The sequence below is a fragment of the Callithrix jacchus genome, chromosome 22, assembly GCF_049354715.1.
Source record: "Callithrix jacchus isolate 240 chromosome 22, calJac240_pri, whole genome shotgun sequence".
Classification (NCBI taxonomy): Eukaryota; Metazoa; Chordata; class Mammalia; order Primates; family Cebidae; genus Callithrix; species Callithrix jacchus.
Genome location: NC_133523.1, coordinates 45,380,090 through 45,402,574, shown reverse-complemented (window position 1 = coordinate 45,402,574; position 22,485 = coordinate 45,380,090). Strand labels below are relative to the sequence as shown.

Genomic DNA, 22,485 nt, shown 5'->3' with positions numbered 1-22,485 from the left:
TAAATATTTAGTATGAAATTCTAAACAATTCTCCATTAATAATAAGCAAGAACTTACATTCCAGAGGCAGCATATGGTAACTGGAAAATATGTTGAGATCACTGAGTTTGAAAGATAAAAGAAAGGTAAATTTGTCTATGGCCATACCACTGTGAATGCATCTGATCTTGTCTGATCTCAGAAGCTAAGCAGTGTCAGAAATGGTTAGCACTTCGAATGAGAGAAAGGTAAATATATAACATAATAAAGAATAAAAATTGGTGGCTCAGACCTGTAATCCCAGCATTTTGAGAGGCCAAGGTGGACAGATCATTTGAGGCCAAGAGTTTGAGACTATCCAAGCCAATAAGGAGAAACCTCATCTCTACTAAAAATATAAAAAATTAGCCAGGTGTGATGGTGCACACCTGTAATCCCAACTATTCAGGAGGCTGAAGTATGAGAATCACATAAACCCAGGATGGTGAGGTTGCAGTGAGCCGAGATCATGACAGTGCACTTCAGCCTGGGCAACAGAGAGAGACTGTCAAAAAAAAAAAAAAAAAAGAATAAAACTTGGGAAAAGAAATCAGAATTCCCAGTTATGATTTCAGGCCTACAATTATGGAGCCAACAATAGAGCAACTCCCTAGGTATTCACTGTCTATTTTTTTGCTATTTTTTGAGATGGAGTCTCACTCTGTCATCCAGGCTGAAGAGTGCAGTGGTATAATCTCACCTCACTGCAGCTGCCAACACACAGGCTCAAGTGATCCCCTACCTCAGCCTCCTGAGAGCTGGGACCACAGATGTGCACCATCATGCCCGGCTATTTTTTTTTTTTGCAGTTTTGGTAAAGACGAGGTTTTGCTATGTTGCCCAGGCTGGTCTGGAACTCCTGATCTCAAGCGATCTGCCCACCTCTGCCTCCCAAAGTGTTGGGATTACAGGTGTGAGCCACTGTGCCCAGTCCTATTCATTGTCTTTAATTATCTAGTTCACTGGCCACAAAATATATATGATACAGAGATTGTACTTGGAAAACGTATGAACTGAGATAAAAGACAACACCGTTTGGAACGAACTGCAAAATGAAAACTTACAGATACAATGTAGACGGCTCCAATATAAAGACTTATGTCTACCACAATTCCTGCCTTAAGTACCCAATTCTCAATCACATGGTATTCGGTAGTGTGGTCTTTGGGGGGCAATTAGGTCAGGATGGTGCACAGAACTTCGGGAATGCAATTAGAGGAGACATGCAAAAGCTTCCGCTTTTACTATTATTATTATTATTATTTTTTGAGATTTCACTCTCGTTACCCAGGCTGGAGTGCAATGGCGCGATCTCGGCTCACCGCAACCTCCGCCTCCTGGGTTCAGACAATTCTCCTGCCTCAGCCTCCTGAGTAGCTGGGATTACAGGCACGCGCCACCATGCCCAGCTAATGTTTTGTGTTTTTAGTAGAGACGGGGTTTCACCATGTTGACCAGGATGGTCTCGATCTCTTGACCTCGTGATCCACCCGCCTCGGCCTCCCAAAGTGCTGGGATTACAGGCTTGAGCCACCGCACCCGGCCTTATATTTCAATCCTGAAGAAAAAACAGAAAACAGCCATGAAGAGGAGATGGATGAATTCATTTTGTATACACACATAAAGATACCTTAAAACCTTACTGACAGTACAAAAATGTTAAGGAGATATGTGATGCAGAATGAGGATCCCTAGCACAGTAGGTGAAGATCTGTTTGAGAAAACAAAGAAAGCAGGAGACTCTTGTCAAGGCTTAAATATACGTTAATAGAGACACAGCATATATATACGATGAACGTAATCTGGGATGTCAAAACACAACACGGAAGCAGATCTATGAAAAAGTCATTTTTGTATGTAACTGAAGTTAAGCTGTTATTAGTTTAAAATAGGATGTTATAAAGCTAACGTGTTTTCTGTAATTGCAACGGTAACCACAAAGAATGTATAGAAGACACACACAGTGGAAGTAAAACTACTTTGGGAAAAAAAAAAAAATCAACTAATAAAAACAAAGGCAGTAAGAGAAAGAACAACAAAAATCTAAAAGAGATACAGAAAACACTTAACAAAATGGTAAGTCCTTTTCTATCAGTAATTATATCAAATGTAAGTGGTTTATACTCCATAATCAGAAGACAGAGACTGACTGAGTGAATTTTTTTTTTTTTGAGACAGAGTTTCGCTCTTGTTACCCAGGCTGGAGTGCAATGGCGGGATCTCAGCTCACTGCAACCTCCGCCTCCTGGGTTCAGGCAATTCTCCTGCCTCAGCCTCCCGAGTAGCTGGGATTACAGGCACGCATCACCATGCCCAGCTAATTTTTTGTATTTTTAGTAGAGACGGGGTTTCACCATGTTGACCAGGATGGTCTCGATCTCTTGACCTCGTGATCCACCTGCCTCGGCCTCCCAAAGTGAATTTTTAAAACTTGCTTCAGCTATACGCTATCCAGAAAAGACTCATTTTAATTCAAAGGACACACATAGGCTGAACTGAAGGGATGAAAAAAGATATCACCTATAAATGGTAACAGAATGGAGGCTAAGATGGTATCAGTTGAAAGAGACTTTATATCAAAACTGGTACAAGAGACAAAGAAGGGCATTATATAATGATTAAAGGGGTAATTCACTAGGCGCATATAATATGTGCCTAATATTAGAGATCCTTAAAATGCAAAGCAAAATTAACATAACTAAAAAGCGGAATACTTCCACAGGAATAATAAGAGAATTCAATGGCCCATCTTTACTTAAAAATAGGACAATCAGACAGAAGAAATATAAGGAACTACAAAAACAATTGGGAAAAGACATTCTATTCAATAAAAGGTGCCAGAAAAACTGACTAGCCATATACAGAAGAATGAGACTGGAGTCCTGTCTCTCATCATATACAAAGATTAATTCAAGATGAATAAAGACTTACAGGTAAGACCTCAAGCTACAAAAATCCTAGAAGAAAGTCTAGCAAAAACTTTTCTGGACAAAATAAACAATTTTTTTTCTTTTTTTTAAGAGACAGAGTCCTGTTCTGTTGCCTAGGCTGAAGTACCATGGCGCAATCTTGGCTCACTGCAACCTTGGCCTCCTGGGTTCAAGCAATTCTCTTGCCTCAACCTCCCAAGTAGCTGAGATTACATGCATGTGCCACCACACCAGGCTAATTTTTTTTGTATTTTTAGTAGAAACAGGGATTCACCATGTTGGTCAGGCTGGTCTCAAACTCCTGACCTCAGACTTCAAAATGATCTGCCCATCTCAGCCTCCCAAAGTGCTGGGATTACAGGCATGAGTCACCACTCCTGGCCCAATACAAGTTTTTCTTTAAAACGGAGTTTCACTCTTGTTACCCAGGCTGGAGTGCAATGGCACGATCTCGGCTCACTGCAACCTCCACCTCCTGGGTTCTGGCAATTCTCCTGCCTCAGCCTCCTGAGTAGCTGGGATTACAGGTACGCGCCACCATGCCCAGCTAATTTTTGTATTTTTAGTAGAGACAGGGTTTCACCATGTTGACCAGGATGGTCTTGCTCTCTTGACCTCGTGATCCACCCGCCTCGGCCTCCCAAAGTGCTGGGATTACGCGTGAGCCACGGCGCCTGACCCCAATACAAGTTTTTTAAGAGAATTTATTCCTCATTGCTTGACCATCATGAAAACACGTAACGGTTTTATAAAGAGTAGAGAAATCCTTCGAGTGCAAGAAATGGGCTAACTGTAAAACATATTTTAAATAATGATTTAGTATAACATGATGGACATGAATGTAGACAGGCCAATAGTTATTATAATAGAGCAATTGTTCCAAGAAAGGAAAAAATGGTGCAATTTAAACAGAACCCAGCAAGTTACATTTAGGAAACTCAAATGTACCACAGAAAAGTAGTATATCTTATATAACAAAGAATGATCAATCTGTTCGATGGTATTTCCACAATGGAGATAGTAACAATTAAAAAATGATGTTGGAGATATTAAAACTTTCCAATTTAAAACTGTAATAGTTTAACAGGAACTAAGTCAGGTGAAACAGAAGCAAAAGGAATGAACTGAAACGGTCTTAACACAATATCATGTTGTTTGTGTAAGTTTTAGGGAAACTGCTGTTGCGCTATACCATCTGTACTAAAGAAGGAAATCTAGTGAAATACATAAAATACTATGCACCCCCCAACATAACACTACCGCACATAGAAACATAAACCACAGAAAACTGAGTATCCTCAAACATATGGAACTGATCATTAAATAAATAAAAACAAAGTACACTTATACATGAAAACGTACAAGATGAAAGCAATGTTTGCTTAAAACAAATTTTGTGGACTTAAAAAATATAAGCCTCATTGAACTTCATTAGCTTCCTCAATAAGATCAAAGTCATACTCACTGTAAACAGAAATACTGGGGAAGAAAAGTGTGGCGTGAGCAGTGGTTCAGGCAACCGCCCTGCAGACATGAAGCTGTGAACTTGGACAGTGTTCTCTCCCTGGGAGAAATTCCTACACCATTCACCGCTACCTCAAAAATGAGGACCATTAGTATATGAGACCAACACTGCCACAGCACCCTTGAGAGACACTTTTGTGACAGTTCTCAAAAACCAGGCTCTTGCGACGCTCTCTGAGTATCACGATACATGCTGACCATTCAACTCTGGCTTTAACAGTCCCTACTGTACATAGCAAGATGACGTTAAAACTTATCACTCAAAGTGTTCTCCTTCAAGAATTTTCTCTTACCCAGTCAGCCCACTCCAGGAGATAGTCCACAGGATATTCATAACCCCAAGATGGGTTATCATAGCAGAAAAAAGGATAAAATGTCAGACCCTAGAAATCTGTTCACCCAAACCAAGTCTCAGAGGCAAAAATTCACACAAACATAAAAGAGAATATAAAATTAGGAAGAGCCAAGGCATAAATAAGACAGAGAAAAACACAGGAGTTGTATTAGGAGGGATCTCAAAATGATACTCTGCTCTGTCCACAGATCCCAGCTTGAGTCTGAAGACAGAGATACGCTCCCTGTGTAGGATTAAGAATAAAGAGAGGACCTTTGTGTGACCTGTCTTTACAGTTTTTCTATGTAACAATCTCAGGAGACCCAACTGACTCCCCTGTCACAAACCCAAGAATATTGTTCAAAGAACTGAACCAATGGCTGAGGGACCTGAACAGGCAGACAGAGCTGAAGACAGTCCCATGCAGTTTCAGGATCCCAGCTTCAAAGAAAGGGTAACCAACGTTTCCCCGTCTCTGGACCAGCACTTTCATGTATAGGAAATGGGGTGGAACCAGAAAAGCTCCAGGTATCAGGACTATGAAGCCCTCAGCACTAATGTACATGAATCAGAGAACTGAGCATCAGATGGAATCAAGAACAGGAGGAGAGGCCACACAGGAAAGAGACTCCTTTGAAAAGGTCCTTCCCATGCCACAGAGTCAAAGCATCAGAGGTCACAGAAGACAGATGACACTGTGATCCATCGTAATGGTCTTGTCCTTTGCTGTCTGAGCAGCAGCACCACTGGAGAGTGAAAAAGGGTCAACTTACATGTCTGGGGAGCAAAGTGATAACAGGAAAGAAGAACATTTTCAGAGCTCACAGAAAATCAAATCTGTTTCCTTACAGAACTCTCCCACTTGCAGTTTTACACAAACAATTTCATGGTGCTGCTTCCATCGCGCCCATCTGAGCTCTTACCTGTGATCACACCTTTCATGCATTCCCCGCAATTAGGGTTCCTTGTTATTTTCACTTGGCTCACGACAGTCCAGGGCTCTTTTCCCTGCTCCAACATGGAGATAATATCCAGGTCAGGAAGACAGAGTCCTGCTTATAAAAAAAGAAAGAAGATGTCCCATGGTTTTTCCAGAATCCAGCCTAACGTTTAGGTTGAAGAGAAAACACTGCAGTTGAATCTACAAAATGTTTCACGAACTCATCCATCGATTGACTCCCTCTGAATGCTTAAGGAACACTACAAGATGCAGACATCTAGCTCTCTCCCAAGAAATAACGAATCAAAAACACAGGGATGGGCCAGGCATATGAGCTCATACCTGTAATCTCAGCACTTTGGGAGGCCAAGGTGGGAGGACTACTTGAGCCCAGGAGTTCAAGATGAGCCTGGGCAACATAGTGAAACCCTGTCTCTACTTGGGCATGGTGGTGCACACCCATAGTCCCAGCTACTTGGGAGGCTGAGGTAAGAGGATGGCTTGATCCCAAGAAGCTAAGGTTGCAGTGTGCTGAGATCACACCACCGCACTCCAGCCTGGGTGACAGACTGAGACTGTGTCTCAAAAAAAAAAAAAAAAAAAAGCACAGGGATAGAAAACAGGAACAGGGAATTTGCTGTATTAACTCTGCTATAAGGTTTTCTATGTACATCAGTCCTGGAACCACCACTTAGGTACAAAGAAGGAAGCAGAATATCCATAGAAACTGGACAGTTAAAGGCCAGATACAGCATTATGAAGCTTTTGATTTGTGAATAAATAAGGCTTCAATCTCTGTCAAATAATGCAGAACCTCCTATAATAAGGAAGTACAAAAATGTACAAGAAAAGATCCTAACTTCTGAGAGGAAAATTATCCTCACCCAGGAATCCCAGGTTCCTGTAGTTCTCCAACATCACGTCCCTGTACAAAGCTTTCTGAACAGGGTCCAGGCATTTCCACTCCTCCTGAGAGAACTCTATGGCCACATCCTTGAATGTCAAAGATCCCTGAAATGAAAAACAGATTTCAATGATGAACAATGAGTGAGCTCTTATCTTTACATAAAATGAGAAGACAAGGTCACATCAATTTGATTGAAGTATGTGTTTTGACATATTCATGAAAAGCAACTGTGAGATAATTATATGTCCCTAATTTTAGTTTTTATAAAATTCAATGGGAGATTAGAATTTTCTCTAAATCAGTGCACATTTCTCATTTTTGTGGACAAAGTAAGAAACACATGGTTATCCCTATGCAAGCATTAGATACTATATTTGATACACCAAGTGAGGTGTCTGGATGAGCTAGAATACAAGTGGTGTCTTCAGAGATGACAATGCTCTTTTTTTTTTTTTTTGAGACGGAGTTTCGCTCTTGTTACCCAGGCTGGAGTGCAATGGCGCGATCTCAGCTCACCGCAATCTCTGCCTCCTGGGCTCAGGCAATTCTCCTGCCTCAGCCTCCTGAGTAGCTGGGATTACAGGCACGCACCACCAGGCCCAGCTAATTTTTGTATTTTTAGTAGAGACGGGGTTTCACCATATTGACCAGGATGGTCTTGATCTCTTGACCTCGTAATCCACCCGCCTAGTCCTCCCAAAGTGCTGGGATTACAGGCTTGAGCCACCGCGCCCGGCCAACAATGCTCTTAATGGCTCTAAAGAAAGGTCAGAAACTAAGAACTGTGATGACAAGAGCAACAGCAACGTCTAAAGTTTTGGAACATTTCTCACGTGCTGGGCATTACTCCAAATGCTTTACATGTTCTAATTCAAATGACGACATAATAACCAATGACAGAAAGATTTCTTCCCATTTTACTAGAAGACAATTATGTCACAGACACACTAAGAAACTCGCCTAGGTCAACAACCTGCAACCAGCAGAGCAAGCACCTGAACCTAGATGTCTGAAAATTAGAGCTGAATCAACAGAATCCAACAGTTACATAACAGTTAGGGTATGTCCTAGTCTTTCTGTGCAGCTATAACAAAATAAGGCAGACTAATTTATGAACAGAAATGTATTTCTCATGATTCCGCTGGCTGAGAAATCCAAGATCAAGGTGCCAGCAGGACTGATGTCTGCTGAGGGATATTCCCTGCTTCCAAGATGGTGTCTTGTTGCTGTGCCCTTTGGAGATGAGGAACGCTGTGTCCCCATATGCCGAAAAGAAGGGGTGGAAAGCAATGAACTCCCTAGAATAAGTCTTTTGATATCTTAGTGAAAAGAACACCATATCCCACTGACAAAGGCAGACCCCTCATGATCCAGCCTCTTCCTGAGCTCATGATCCACACCTCATAATTCTTGGAGATTGGGCATTGGGGATTAAGTCTGAACATAAATTGTAGAGGAGAGAAAAATACTCAGACCATGAAATTCTACCCCTGCCTGCCAAAATTCATGTACTTCTCACATACAAAATACATTCCATCCCAATGACTCCCAAAGCCTTAACGTTTTCTACTACCAATTCAAAAGTCTATAGTCCAGAGCTGCATCTAACTATAATCAAAACCAGATATGGGTGAGACTCAAAGCTGTGTTTCATCTGGAGGCAAACTCCTCTCCAGCTGTGAACCTGTGAAATCATTCAATGGAGTCAAGTGCTTCCAAAATACAATAGTAGGGCAGACACAGGTTAGATATTTTGATTCCAAAAGGGAGAAACCGGAAGGAAGAGGTACCTGTTCCCATGTAAGTCTGAAACCCAATAGGGCACACACATTAAATAATAAGGCTTGACAATAATCTCCTTTGACTCCATGTCCCACCTTCTAGACATTCTGGAGAAGAGGTTGGGTCCCCAGCGTCTTGTGAATTCCTGCCCCAGTAGTTTTGTAGGGATCATCTCACGTGGAAGTTCTTATGCACTGTTGTAAAGTGCCTACAGCTCTTCCAAGCTCAGATCACATATTGCTGAGTCTACAGTTGTGGGGTCTTGGTGAGAGGGGAGACCCCTCACCTCCTTCAATTTCACCTCTTCTGCCCCACTTACAGATGGGAAGGAGGATGAAGAAGGAAAAAAAAAATTAAATACCAAAGAGCTGGGAAAATGACTCCCTCTTTAGTTCCCAGCATCTCTGCTATCTGTTAACCTAAAAAGAGCTGCAAATGAATGTTATCTCTGCCGGCTGGAGCCCGGCACTGGTTCACGCCCCCACATCTCCACGGACCAGGCTCCCTCCTGGAAACAACTCTGCTAACAAACAGCTTGTTGCTTTTGTCTTGTCTCTGTAAGCCCCCCTCCCTTGCTGGTTCCCGCTCATGGTGCATATGGTTTAGCAAATCAATAAAGCCAAAAGATTGTAAGGTCAGACTCCAGCAAATGGACAATGACATAGTTCCTCCTCAGTTTCCCCTTTGGCATTGTAAGCCTGTAAAAGGGGAGAGAAGCTGCAGCTTGGCGAGCTCGATGAATGAGGCTGTAGCACCCCCACAACTCCCAGCTGAATAAAAAGCCACTTCTTCCTCAGTTCTGTGTTCAAGAGGTTTGTTCCCCACCGCTCCTGCTATATCACCATTAGACTCGTTAGAGGGTCTTTACTATAGGCCTCCTGTTACTGCTTGATCTCTGCTTTTATTTGACTGTACCATAGTTTGCCCCTGGCCATCTTTTCCTACAGATACTGAAGTCTTTTTTTACATAAAAAGGCATAGTGTTTGCATACAACCTACCTGTATCTTCCCATATGATTTAAACCATCCCTACATGACTTATAATCGCTAATACAATGGAAATGCTACGTAAGTAGTTGTTATACTGCATTGCTTAGGAAATACTGACAAGAAAAAAAAGGACTACACATGTTCAACACAGATGAAACCATCCATTTTTTTCAGTTGGTTTCACCCGTGGCTGCATAAGCCATGATTTCAGAGCACTGACTCTACGTGAATTACCGAAGAATTTGAAACAGCAGCCACAAGAATGCTCAATGAGTTAAAAGACAGCACACACACAGACAAGTTCATGAAAACAGGAAAACTGTATGAACTATACAGGCAAAGAAGATCAACAGAGATAGAAACTTTAAAGAATCAAAAAGAAATTCTGAGGCTGGGCACCATGGCTCACACCTGTAATTCCAGCACTCGGGAGGCCAAGGCGGAAGAACCGCTTAAGCCCAGGAGTTCTGAGACCAACCAAATTAGGCAGGTGTGATGGTGTGCACCTGTAGTCTCTGCTACTCAGGAGGCTGAGGTGGGAGGTTCATTTGAATCCAGGAGCAGAGGATGCAGAGAGCCAAGATCATGCCACTGCACTCCACCCTGGGCAAGAGTGAAACCCTGCCTGAAAACAAAACAGAAAGAAAAAAATTCGAGCTAAAAATACGGTAACTGAGTTGAAAAATTCATTAGATGAGTTCAACAGCAGACTTAATTAGGCAGAAGAAGGAATCAGTGAACTTAAAGGGGATTCTGACAGGGAGGAAAACAAAAACTATAAAAAATAAAGAAAATAAAGAGCGCCCAAGGGGCTCATGGGGAAACCATCAAGCACCAAGAACATATGCATTCTGAAAGTCCAACAACTAATGTAAATATGTAAATACACCTAACATTACTGAACTGTAAACAAACAAACACTTTACTGAAAGACATAATAAAGATAGGATCACAAACTGACAAAATCAATTCTTATGGGAAGATGTGGTGACTTAAAGACCTGTAACTGTAAAAATTCATAGCCATTCAAACACAAAATATGTTAGAATTTAATAAAATGTGACTGTTACATAAAAAAGAAATGAACAAAAGTTTGGAAAGAAAATGGAGGGCTTTGCCAATCTGCATATGAACCTATTAAAGACTTTTATAATCTGAAACTTTAAAAGCAATCAAATATAATCTATAAAAAGATGTACACAAAAATTCAAATTAAAGATTCAGGCAAAGAAAATGTAAGCAAGAAACACGAGATTTTAAAGAAGCATTGTATTTTATAATCACACTGTGAGCCATACCTTCCAAAAAAATATTTAAAAAAATATTTATTTTTGCTCTTGCGGTATACCATCCTAAAAGAAGCAATCATTCTTTGAACTGCCTGTGAAGGAAGCCTCAGACGCTTGTAGTGAACACAGCGTGCACGGAGGCAGCCGCAGTGACATTCTTTGTAAAAGTGTAAAATTGTAAAAGATCCGTTTGTCTTCATTTAGAAATTGCTCCAAAGAGGATGCAAAACAAGTGATTCGTGTTTATTAACATAAAAACATGCACATTTAAAAAACTTGCAAAATAAAACATCGCAGCAGAACATTCAATGAAGAACTGTTTTCTAAAACCTCCTAATGACGTGTAAATGCATCGTGACACCTCTCGCTGACCCTTGTCACAGAACTCACAATCATGGCTCCTCAATGAAATGTGAGGCATGGTGGAGGACGTCACAGTAAAAGGGACCCGGGCTCCTCTGGACAAAGAGTGATCACTTCTTCTAGGATGGTACATTTCCTATTTTGATGAATCTGGCTAGATTCCCCACTCCCCCAAGTTCAAGGGTGCCCTCTCCCACCAATGACACATGACATTTCCCACTCTTTAAATAAAAAAAAGTACTTGGCCGGGGGCGGTGGCTCACACCTGTAATCCCAGCACTTTGGGAGGCCGAGGCAGGCAGATCATGTCAAGAGATTAAGACCATCCTAGCCAACGTGGTGAAACCGTCTCTACTAAAATATAAAAATTAGCTGGGTGTGGTGGTGTGCACCTGTAGTCCCAGCTACTCGGGAGGCTGAGGCAGGAGAATTGCTTAACCCGGGAGGCAGAGGTTGCCGTGAGCTGAGATCAGGCTACTGCACTCCAGCCTGGTGCCTGGTGACAGAGCGAGACTCTGTCTCGGTGGGGGGAAAAAAAAAAAAGACAGTACTACTATGTTCCTTCTCTTTGAGGATCTAGAAAAAATAAAAGTTCTCTATATTTCCATTTTCCAATGCCTTGGACTGTGAAGATGTTTCATTATTTTGTGGAAATCAATATAAAATAATTCTCACTTGATGCTCTATTTTCTTTTACTGAGTTCTAGAAGCTATTTTATATTCTGTAAAGTTTAAAAATATGGCCTTAATGTCCTTTTTTTAGGTTATAAATTTTTTTTGTATAAAACTGAAATGTATCTTGATGCCCTGTTTTTCACTTGTTTGCTTATAGATTTTAGGGTGTATATTTAAGGTGTACAACATAGTAAGGCATAGATGGTAAAAAACTCACTATAGCTTAACAAATTAACATATCCATATCTCAGTTAACTTTTTTTTTTTTTGCTTTTGTGGCAAGAACAGCTAAAATCTCAATTAGTATAAATATCACATATAGTAAAATGTTATTCCCTATCTTCCTCATGTTCTATCACCTTCTTAATGCCTACATTGCATCTCTGCTTGGACTTTTACCACAAAACAAATATATGTATCATGTGATGTTTAAAATAAAAGAAATATAATATTTAATAATACTCGGTGGAATAAGAGAATTTGGCTCCATCTTCTCAAAAAAGTTTGGCTCCGAGCAAAATTGTAACTGTTTTTCAAAACAGCTGCTGGTAAGAGCCGCTGCAGGAACACTGCATTCTATGTGGGTGGATAGGCAGAGAACGGCTAACTTAATCTGACGTTCAGGCTGATTTCACATTTTAAATTCAATGATGGAATAAAACACCCTCTATCACTGATGTCCGTACCTAGTTTTTCATTCCATTTCCAGTTATTAAGATTGTGGAGTTAGAAAGAGCTGACTCATTCACTATAGCTTCAAATGTGATATAAAGTCAAAGAGAAAAGATCTCCGCTTAAAGGCGTCCTTTCAAGAATATATGAGGTTATTTGTGCACATTAGCAGGTGCATTAACATGTGACTTCCACATACAGCTTCTCTACTCCTGGTTTACTGAGAGCTAACAGTGCATTCAGATGTTGCCCCTAAACAATCTCTCCTGCCCGGCCGGGTGCGGTGGCTCATGCCTGTAATCCCAGCACTTTGGGAGGCCCACATGGGTGGATCACGAGGTCAAGAGATCGAGACCATCCTGGTCAACATGGTGAAACCCCGTCTCTACTAAAAATACAAAAAATTAGCTGGGCATGGTTGAGCACGCCTGTAATCCCAGCTACTAGGGAAGCTGAGGCAGGAGAATTGCCTGAACCCAGGAGGCGGAGGTTGCGGTGAGCCGAGATCGCGCCATTGCACGCCAGCCTGGGTAACAAGAGTGAAACTCCGTCTCAAAAAAACAATCTCTCCTGCCAAAAAACTGACATGATAGGACCCAGACCTCCTCTCTATACATGTTTGGGTGTGAGCACTTCCCAGAAGTATGCCCAGTGGAGCCTCTTCCCAAGCTCATGTCACTGGATCACTGTGAGATCAGGAATCAAGTGCAGACAAGAGGGTCTGAAAGAAGGCACGGGTGAGTGTGAGCAAACGTGTCAGGCAGGATGCTTCAGACTCAGATTTGCAACTCCAATGCCCTGTATTTCAAAAAGGAAAGAGACAGAACAATCCACCGAGAATATCACTTTACCTGAGTAAGAGCCATCCCTGACTCCTTTTCTTTTTTCTTCCTCTTCTGGGCTTCTCTCTCAGTCAATATAGTTAATTCTTTAAAAGTCAAATCTGAAAGTCAAATATATGTTGTTTAATGCTTGGAAACAACACATTCCTTTCTGTGCCACAACCATGCTTTGAAAATTCTTCCCTAAGTCATCACCGTGCCACAGACCCATCACAAAAAACCTTCCCTAATGAAAGCCTTCTTTCACTAGATTCTGAGGCCCTAATGTTCCCCTCCTAAACTGAGACTGGCTTACAGATGTCCATGGGGGTCCCACACCCTTCCCAGACACTCCATGGTGCTCCCTGTAGTGTTCACGCCAAGGGCTTGAGAGAGTTCGCGTGACTCACCCCATCTTGGCTGCTGGACCTATCTGCTCTCCCCCCGCTCTTGAGGGATGTCGAGTCGAGGTAAAAATGGCTAAGCCACTGAGGCAAAAACAGAATGCAGAGTAAGGGCCTGCGGTTTATGAGGACAGTGTGCTGACTGCTTCATATCCCCTTTAGTCTCTGTGTAAGCAATAGGCTTGCCGCAATTGAGGTGCCTGAGAGGGGCAGAGACCACTGCCCATATTCTCTTAGGAGCTGAGCCTCTGTTCTACCTCCTGATGGAAAACATGATTAACAAGCCACCTTAAGGGCACCATTGTTTGCTTGCACTGTGTATCTTTGAAAAACATAGATGAACTCTTAGACTGCTTTGTAAGCGATTATCACAAGCCCCCTTAAAACTGCTTTGCGAGCTGTTATCACAAGCCCCTGATAACTATTTTTACGTGGTTTCTGTTTGCCCCCTTTTCTGCTGAGCTAAAGGAAATGTAACAAGAAAAAAGGTATAAAAGCTGTAACCCCCAAAAATAAAGCTGCTGCTTGACTGCAAGCCATTCAGACCTCCAGACTTCACTTTACTTTCTTCTTTCACTTCCACGCGCTCTCTCCCTCAGGTTGAACAAGACATCTATGTTGGTAGTGTCAGGGACTCCCGCAGGTGGGTAGCCCCCCGGCAGACATGCCGGACCCCAACAGTTCCCCATATTCTGCTACGAAACCCCATATGCCCCAACAACTCATAAACTCATGCTGAACAAATGCATACAAAGACACCAGAGAACTCAATGACCCAAGACTCCCTATTCCATTCATAATGACCTCACCCCCAAATACTGGCATCACCATCCACTAAAACAGATGACTCCAGTGATGCACGTGCCCCCCAGCCAACATCTTCAAAGGAAACTCTCCATATTGACATTTGGATATTCCAAAACAAATCTATAACCATCTTAACTTGCAGCTCAAAATACTCAAAAAACAAAGGTAACCCCTTAAATGATCTCTGAGATTTTCCAGATAATACTTCTGTGAGTTGCATGATGATTCTTGCACTCCCAAAAGACCCCACAGAAGATACCATGAAGAGTGCTTATGGTGGTACAGCTCTGGGATCCATGCCCTGAGGACCAATGAACCAATTCTCCAGCTGCCCACCATCCCTGTGGGCTCAGCTTAGGCCTTGCTTCTCACTTCAGTTGATTCTAGAACAACATGAGTTTGGATTGTGTGGGTCCATTTATAGAAGAATTTTCTTTTTTCTTTCTTTCTTTTTTTTTTTTTTTTTTTTGAGACGGAGTTTCGCTCTTGTTACCCAGGCTGGAGTGCAATGATGCAATCTCGGCTCACCGCAACCTCCGCCTCCTGGGTTCAGGCAATTCTCCTGCCTCAGCCTCCTGAGTAGCTGGGATTACAGGCATGTGCCACCGTGCCCAGCTAATTTTTTGTACTTTTAGTAGAGACGTGGTTTCACCATGTTGACCAGGATGGTCTCGATCTCTTGACCTCATGATCCACCCCCCTCGGCCTCCCAAAGTGCTGGGATTACAGGTGTGAGCCACCGCGCCCGGCCTTAGAAGAATTTTCTTCAATAAACATCTTGAAAAATATTTTGAAGATCTGCAACAATTTTAAAAAACTCGCAGATGAACCACATACCCTAATTAAGAAAAAGGCATACCAGGAATGCATAAAATATACGTAGATATTGGTATACTAGTCTATTTGACTTACTACCATCAAATATACACAAATGTATTCCAAGTTAAAATTTACCAAACTTATACAATCACCTTTAGACTGTGTATGGTGCCAAACGTAGTCAAAATAAATGTAAAAACGTAAAGACGCAGTATTCAATCACAATCGCATAAAATTAACTCTAGTACATATTGAACTACTGTAACAATTTCATACCACCTCCCACTGCTGTTGTGGTGAGCTCAAGTATCTGCTTAACGTGCCCTGTGATGTTAATCATCTCCATGTGAACACTCCATCACACTAGTACACTGCAGATGGCAGCAAAAACTGATCTGTGTTACGGCACATTTTTCACTGTGTTTCGTGCAATACCATAAACTCTGAGTAACAACCCGGGACCCATCTCAAGTGCCACTAGTGATGCTGGAAGTGCTCTCAAGAAGTAGAAAAAGGTCATGACATTACAAGAACATGTTCAATTGCTTGATGCATACCATGGATTGAGGTGTGCAGCTGCAGCTGCCCGCCGTTTCAAGATAAATGAATCTGGTGTAAGGACCAGTGCCAAAGAGAAAATTCATGGGGCCGTCACTGCAGCTACGCCAGTAGGCACTAGAACAATGCAATTTTTGCTAAATACCTTCTTTATCTCATATTGAAAATGCAGCTTTTTTACAGGTGCAAATCACTATACTGAAAGCATACTTGTAGACTCTTAACACGATTTGAGAAAAAGGGAAGTTATTTTATGACAACTTAAAGCAAAAGGAAGGTAACGGATCTAAAGCTGGAGAATTTGATGCCAGCAAAACATGATTGATAATTTGAGAAGTTCGGTTTAAAAAATGTCAAGATAGACTAGGCGCGGTGGCTCATGCCTATAATCCCAGCGCTTTGGGAGGCCAGGTGGATCACGAGGTCAAGAGATCGAGACCATCCTGGTCAACAAGGTGAAACTCTGTCTCTACTAAAAATACAAAAATTAGCTGGGCACGGTGGCGCACACCTGTAGTCCCAGCTACTTGGGAGGCTGAGGCAGGAGAATTGCTTGAACCCAGAAGGTGGAGGTTGCAGTGAGCCTAGATCATGCCATTGCACTCCAGTCTGGGTAACAACAGCGAAACTCCATCTCAAAAAAAAAAAAAAAAATGTCAAGATAACTCCAACCAAGAGGCAGTAGATGGGGTCCCAAACCCTTGAAGAAAATCATTAATGAGCCAGGCATGATTGCTCATGGAAGGCCAAGGTGGGCAGGCCACTGGAGGACAGGAGTTCCAAACCAGACTGCGCAACATGGCAAAACTCTGACTCTACTAAAAATACAGAAAAATTAGCTGGGCATGGCAGCGTGTGCCTATAGTTTCAGTTAGTTGGGAGGCTGAGGTGAGAGGATCCCTTCAGCCTGGAAGACGGACATTACAGTGAGCTGAGGTCACACGACTGCACTCCAGCCAAGATGACAGAGTGAGACCCTGTCTCAAAAAAACAAAATTATCTCCCAGTGAAGTAAAAAATAAAAAAACAAACAAAATCATTGAGGAGAAAGGACATCTGCCTGGACAGGTTTTTTAATGCAAACAAAACTGCCCCATCCCCCACCACCCCCAAAAAACCACAACACAATTTATTAATAAAGAAGTGAAGGGCCAGGACTTACAGAAAGAAAACAAGATAGGCAAATGCTACTGTTTTATGCAAATGGAGTCAGCTTAATGATCAGGACTGCCCTTATCGATAAATTTAACTCCGGGCCTTGAAGAAAGAAGATAAACACCACCTGCCCTCGGTTGTACAACAAGAAGTCCTGAACAATGAGAGTAATATTCTAGATTTCCACTCATGTTCTGTTCCCGAAGTCAAGAAGTACTCTGCCAGTAAGAGACTGCCTTTTATTAAAGTTCTTTGATATTGGACGATGCCCCTGGCCACCCACAAACCCCATGAACTCAACTCAGAAGGCAGCAAAATACAAAGTTCCTAATCTGGAGGACTTAAGGACCTTGAAGGCTCCTTATGCTACAGAAAGAATTGTTAATGCTATGGAAGTTTACAGTCACAAGAGAGTGTCCTGGAGCAGTGGCTCACGCCTGTAATACCAGCACTTTGAGAGGCTGACCGAGGTGGGCAGATCACTTGAGGTCAGGAGTTTGAGACTAGCCTGGCCAACACTGTAAAACCCTGTCTCTACTAAAAATACAAAAATTAGCCAGGCGTGGTGGTAGGTGCCTGGAATCCCAGCTACTTGAGAGGCTGAGGCAAGACAATCATTTGAACCCAGGAGGCTGACAGGGTTACAGTGAGCGGAGACTATACCACTGCACTCAAGCCTGGGCGACAGGGTGAGACTCCATCTCAAAAAATAAAACAAAATATAAAAAAATTAATTAATGAAATAAAATAAAATAATAAAACCACAATACAGAGACTATGATAAAAGTAAGCAAGGATCACATCATTGAAGACTCCGTCGTTGCTATAAAAAAAAAAGAGTTGTTGGCAGGTCGGTGGCTAGGGGAGGGAAAGCATTAGGAGAAATACCTAGTGTAAATGACAGGTTGATGGGTGCAGCAAACCACCATGGCACGTGTATACCTGTACATTCTGCACATGTATCCCAGAACTTGAAATACAAAAAAAGAAAAAAGCTGCTAAAGCCATCAATCTCAAAACAATAAATTTCTCCTGGAGAAAACTGTGTCCAGATGTTTTGCAAGACTTCACAGGATTTACAACAAAGACAATCAAGAAGATCATGAAAAAGATTGGGATATGACATGAAAAAGAGGTGGGGGTGGAGGGATTCAAGATATAGGTCTTGGAGAAATTCAAGAGCTAACAGACACTATACTAGAATTAATAGAAGACAACCTGACGAACATGAGTGCTTTAGCACCAGTACCCGAAGAGGAAGAAGACATAAAAAGCCAGAAAACAAACTGACATCAGACAATCTGGAAGAAGAGTTTTGATTATTCAGGATAATAATTTCAGTGCTCTTCTACAATCTGGGCAAACAGTAAAAGAATTGGTGCCACACAGAAATTTTATGATTCTTAGGGAAATGAAATAACAAAAATGTCAGACACGAATTATGATGTATTTCCATAAAGTTACACTGAGTATGCCCCCACCTCCTCCCTCTCCTCTCTTCTCCATCTCTTCCACATCTTCCACCCCGAGACAACAAGACCAGCCTCTCTTCCTCTTCCTACTCGGTCTACTCAATGTGAAGATGATCACAATAGAGACACCTGATGATGCATTTCCATTTAGTGAACAGCAAAGATTTTCTCTTCTTTATGATTTTCCTTCTTTCTTTTCTTTTCCTTTAAGACACAAGGTCTCACTCTACCACCGAGGCTTATGTGCAGTGCAATTGCAACCGACCACAGCTTTAAAATCCTTGGCTCATGCAAAACAATCCTCTTGCCTCAGCCTCTTAAGGAGCTAGGACTATGGGTGTGCACTATCATGTCTGGCTTTTTTTTTTTTTTTTTGTACAGACAGGGCCTCATTGTGTTGACCAGTCTCATCTCAAACTCCTGGTCTCCAAGTGATCCTCCCACTTTCGCCTCTCAAAATGCTGGGATTATGGGTGTTAGTTACTGGGCAATTATGGTCATAATTTTCTTAATATTTTCTTTTATATAGCTTACTTTAACAATACAGTATATAATACACATAACATACAAAATTTGTGTTAACAGACTATTAACAGTAAGGCTCGGGTTAACAGTAGGCTATCAGCGGTTAAGTTTTGAAGGAGTAAAATCTAAGAGCTATACCTGGATTTCTGACTCTGTGGCTCATCACCCTAACACCCACATTGTTCAAGGGTCAACTCTACATACACTGCAGGATAACATTTCCTAAATACACTGTCTTCAGTCCTTATCAGGTGTGATTATGAGTGTCCCAATGAAAACCCTGCATGCAAATCTCAGTCTCAGTACCTCATGTCCCAGAGAACCTGAGCTAAGAAACTATGGCATTCTGGCCAGGCGCAGTGGCTCATGCCTGTAATCCTAGTGCTTTGGGAGGCTGAGGTGGGAGGATTGCTTGAGGTCAAGAGTTTAAGACCAGCCTGGGCAACAGAGTGAGACTCTGTCTCTATAAAGAAAAGAAAGTAGCCAGGTATGGTGGTGCATACCTGTAGTCTTAGCTACCTGGGAGCCTGAGGCAGGAGGGTTGCTTGAGCCCAGGAGTTCAAATCTGCAGTGAGGTATGATCGCCCGACTGCATGCCATCACTCCAGCATGGGCAACAGTGTGAGGCTGTTTGAAAGCAAAAAAGGAAGAAGAAAGGAAAGAAAGGAAGGAAGGAAGGGAGGGAGGGAGGAAGAAAGGAAAAGAAAAGAAAGAAGAAAAAGAAAAAGAGAAAGAAACACAAAAACATTGAAGAACATACAAAGAAATGGAAAGCTATCCCATGTTCATGAATCATAAGAATAATTTTAAATTATTCGCGGTGGCTCAAGCCTGTAATCCCAGCACTTTGGGAGGCCGAGGCAGGCGGATCACGAGGTCAAGAGATCGAGACCATCCTGGTCAACATGGTGAGGCCCCGTCTCTATTAGAGACAAAAAGATTAGCTGGGCATGGTGGCACGTGCCTGTAATCCCAGCTACTCAGGAGGCTGGGGCAGGAGAATTGCCTGAGCCCAGGAGGCAGAGGTTGCGGTGAGCCGGGATGGCGCCATTGCACTCCAGCCTGGGTAACTAGAGCGAAATTCCGTCTCAAAAAAAAAAAAAAAATTATTAAAATGTCCATACTACCAAAAGGATCTACAAATTCAGCACAATCCCTATATCAGAACTCCGATGCTACAGATAAAAAGAAAAAAACCCTAAAACTTTTATACAACCACAAAAAAACTCCAAAGAGCCAAAACGGTGTTGAGAAAGAACAAGCTAGAGGCATTATACTTCCTGATTTCAAACTATCTTATAAAGGTACAGCATTCTAACGGTGTAATACTGGCATAAAAACACACAGAGACCGATCGAACACAAGACAGCTCAGAAATAAACATGCACGTATACAACTAGCCTTTGACAAGGGCACCAAGAATATACAATGAGGAAAGGATGGGCTCATCAAGAAATCCTGTCAGGAAAACTGCATAGTCACATTCACAAGAATATAAAACTGGACCCTTATCTCATACTATATGCAAAGATAAACTCAAAATGGATTAAAGACTTAAATATATGATCTAAAACTATAAAACTCTAGAAAACAGGGGAAAAAAGCTCCATTACCTTGATCTTGGCAATGATTTTTTTTTTTTTTTGATATGACACCAATAGCCCAGGCAACAAATGACGGGACTACATCAAACTAAGAGGTGGGACTATGTCCAGCTAAGGAGCTTGGCCAGTCGTGGTGGCTCATGCCTGTAATCCCAGCACTTTGGGAGGCCAAGGCAGGCAGAGCACTTGAGGTCAGGAGTTTGAGACCTGCCTGGCCAACATGGTGAGACCCCCAACTCTACTAAAAATAAAAATGAGCTGGGAGTGGTGGTTCACACCTGTAATCCCAGCTTCTGGGGGGCTGAGGCAGGAGAATCACTTGAATTCGGAAGGCACAGGTTGCAGTGAGCTGAGATTGTGCCACTGCACTCTAGCCTGGGCGACAGAGTGAGACTCTGTCTGGGGGGCAGGGGGTGGGGGATGGAGGGTGGGGGGGGGCTGGCAGAGCTCCTGCACAGCAAAGGAAACAATGAATTAAATGAAAAAGCAGTTTATAAGATAGAAATATGTATCTGCAAACAACGTATTTCATGAGTGGTTAATACCCAAAATATACAAAAACTCCTACAACTCTATAACAAAACACCCCAAATAATCTCAATAAAAATGGGCAAAGGACCTGATCGTTTTCCAAATAAGACATACGAATGACCATCAGGTATATAATAAGGTGCTCAAGATCATAATCATCAGAGGAATGCTAATGAAGCCCACCATAAACTATCACCTCATTCCTCTTAGGAAGGCTGTTATGAAATCGTTAGCAATGATACGGAGAAAAAGGAGCCCCTGTACACTGCTGCTGGGAGTGCAAATCAGTACAGCAATTACGAAAAACAGTACGGATGCTCTTCGAAATATTAAAAACAGAACAACAATGAAATCCAGCAATCCCATTCCTGGGTATATATCCGAAGGAAACAAAGGAACTAGTATCCTGAAGAGACAATCTAGGCCAGGCATAGTAGTCCACGCCTGTAATCCTAGCACTTCCAGAAGCTGAGGCAAGAAGATCGCTTGAGACCAGGAGTTAGAGACCATGCTGAACAACATAGCAGAGACCGTGTATCTACTGAAAAAACAAAAACAAAAACAGTTACAAAATATCTGTCCCCATCACCACTACAGTATTATTCATAACACCCAAGATATGGAAACAACCCAAGAGCCCATCCATGAAGAAATATATATGTGTGTATATATATGTATGTGTATAGATAAAGATATACAGAGTGCGTATGTGTACATATATATAAAGAAATATTATTCAACCATAAAGAAAAGAAAATCCTGCTATTTGCAACAACATGGATGAAACTGGAAGACATTGTGCTATCTGAGATAAGACAGACACAAAGACAATTACTGTGTGATCTCACAAGTAGAATCTAAAAAAGTCCAATTCATAGTAACAGGGTAGAACAGTTGTTGCTACGGGCTGCTGGGTGGGGGAAAATGGAGAAATGTTGGTTAAAGGGTACAGATTCTCTGTTATAAAATGAAGTTCTGAGGAATCTAACGTACACCATGGTGACTAACCTATACTGGACACCTTAACAGTTTGGAAAGTTTTTGAAAAATCTAATAAATTACGGGGTAAAAGTTTAAAAAATGATGGCACTTAATATTCAGAAATGAATGACATCAGCTGATTACAGGATGCCACCAAATCTTATTTCCTGAATTAGCAACTATAGAAAAGAAGCAATTGAATAAAATTTATCTCAAGCTTCCAAAATAACAATGAATCAACTGTAAAGCAACTACATAGAAAAAAGTAAATTCATTACAAAAACAAAAAACACCAAGACTTCTAATGCTCCTTCGGAGACATACCTTATAGGCCTGGTGTGGTGGCTCACACCTGTAATCCCAGCACACTGAGAGGCTGAGGTG

The 22,485-nt window shown here is 41.9% G+C and overlaps 1 protein-coding gene across 13 annotated transcripts in view; it reads right to left on the bottom strand.

The window, feature by feature from the left end:
* Positions 1-22,485, bottom strand: part of ZNF841 (zinc finger protein 841) — a 38,229-nt gene that overhangs the window by 3,684 nt on the left and 12,060 nt on the right. For 5 of the 13 annotated variants that reach the window (XM_078358847.1, XM_078358846.1, XM_054249174.2 and 2 more), the window contains 3 exons: positions 13,276-13,367; positions 6,631-6,757; positions 5,730-5,861 (listed from right to left, as the gene is read on the bottom strand). In XM_078358847.1, coding sequence (XP_078214973.1) covers positions 5,730-5,861; positions 6,631-6,757; positions 13,276-13,290 — 274 coding nt within the window. In that variant the 5' untranslated portion in view covers positions 13,291-13,367. 13 annotated transcript variants of the gene reach the window in all.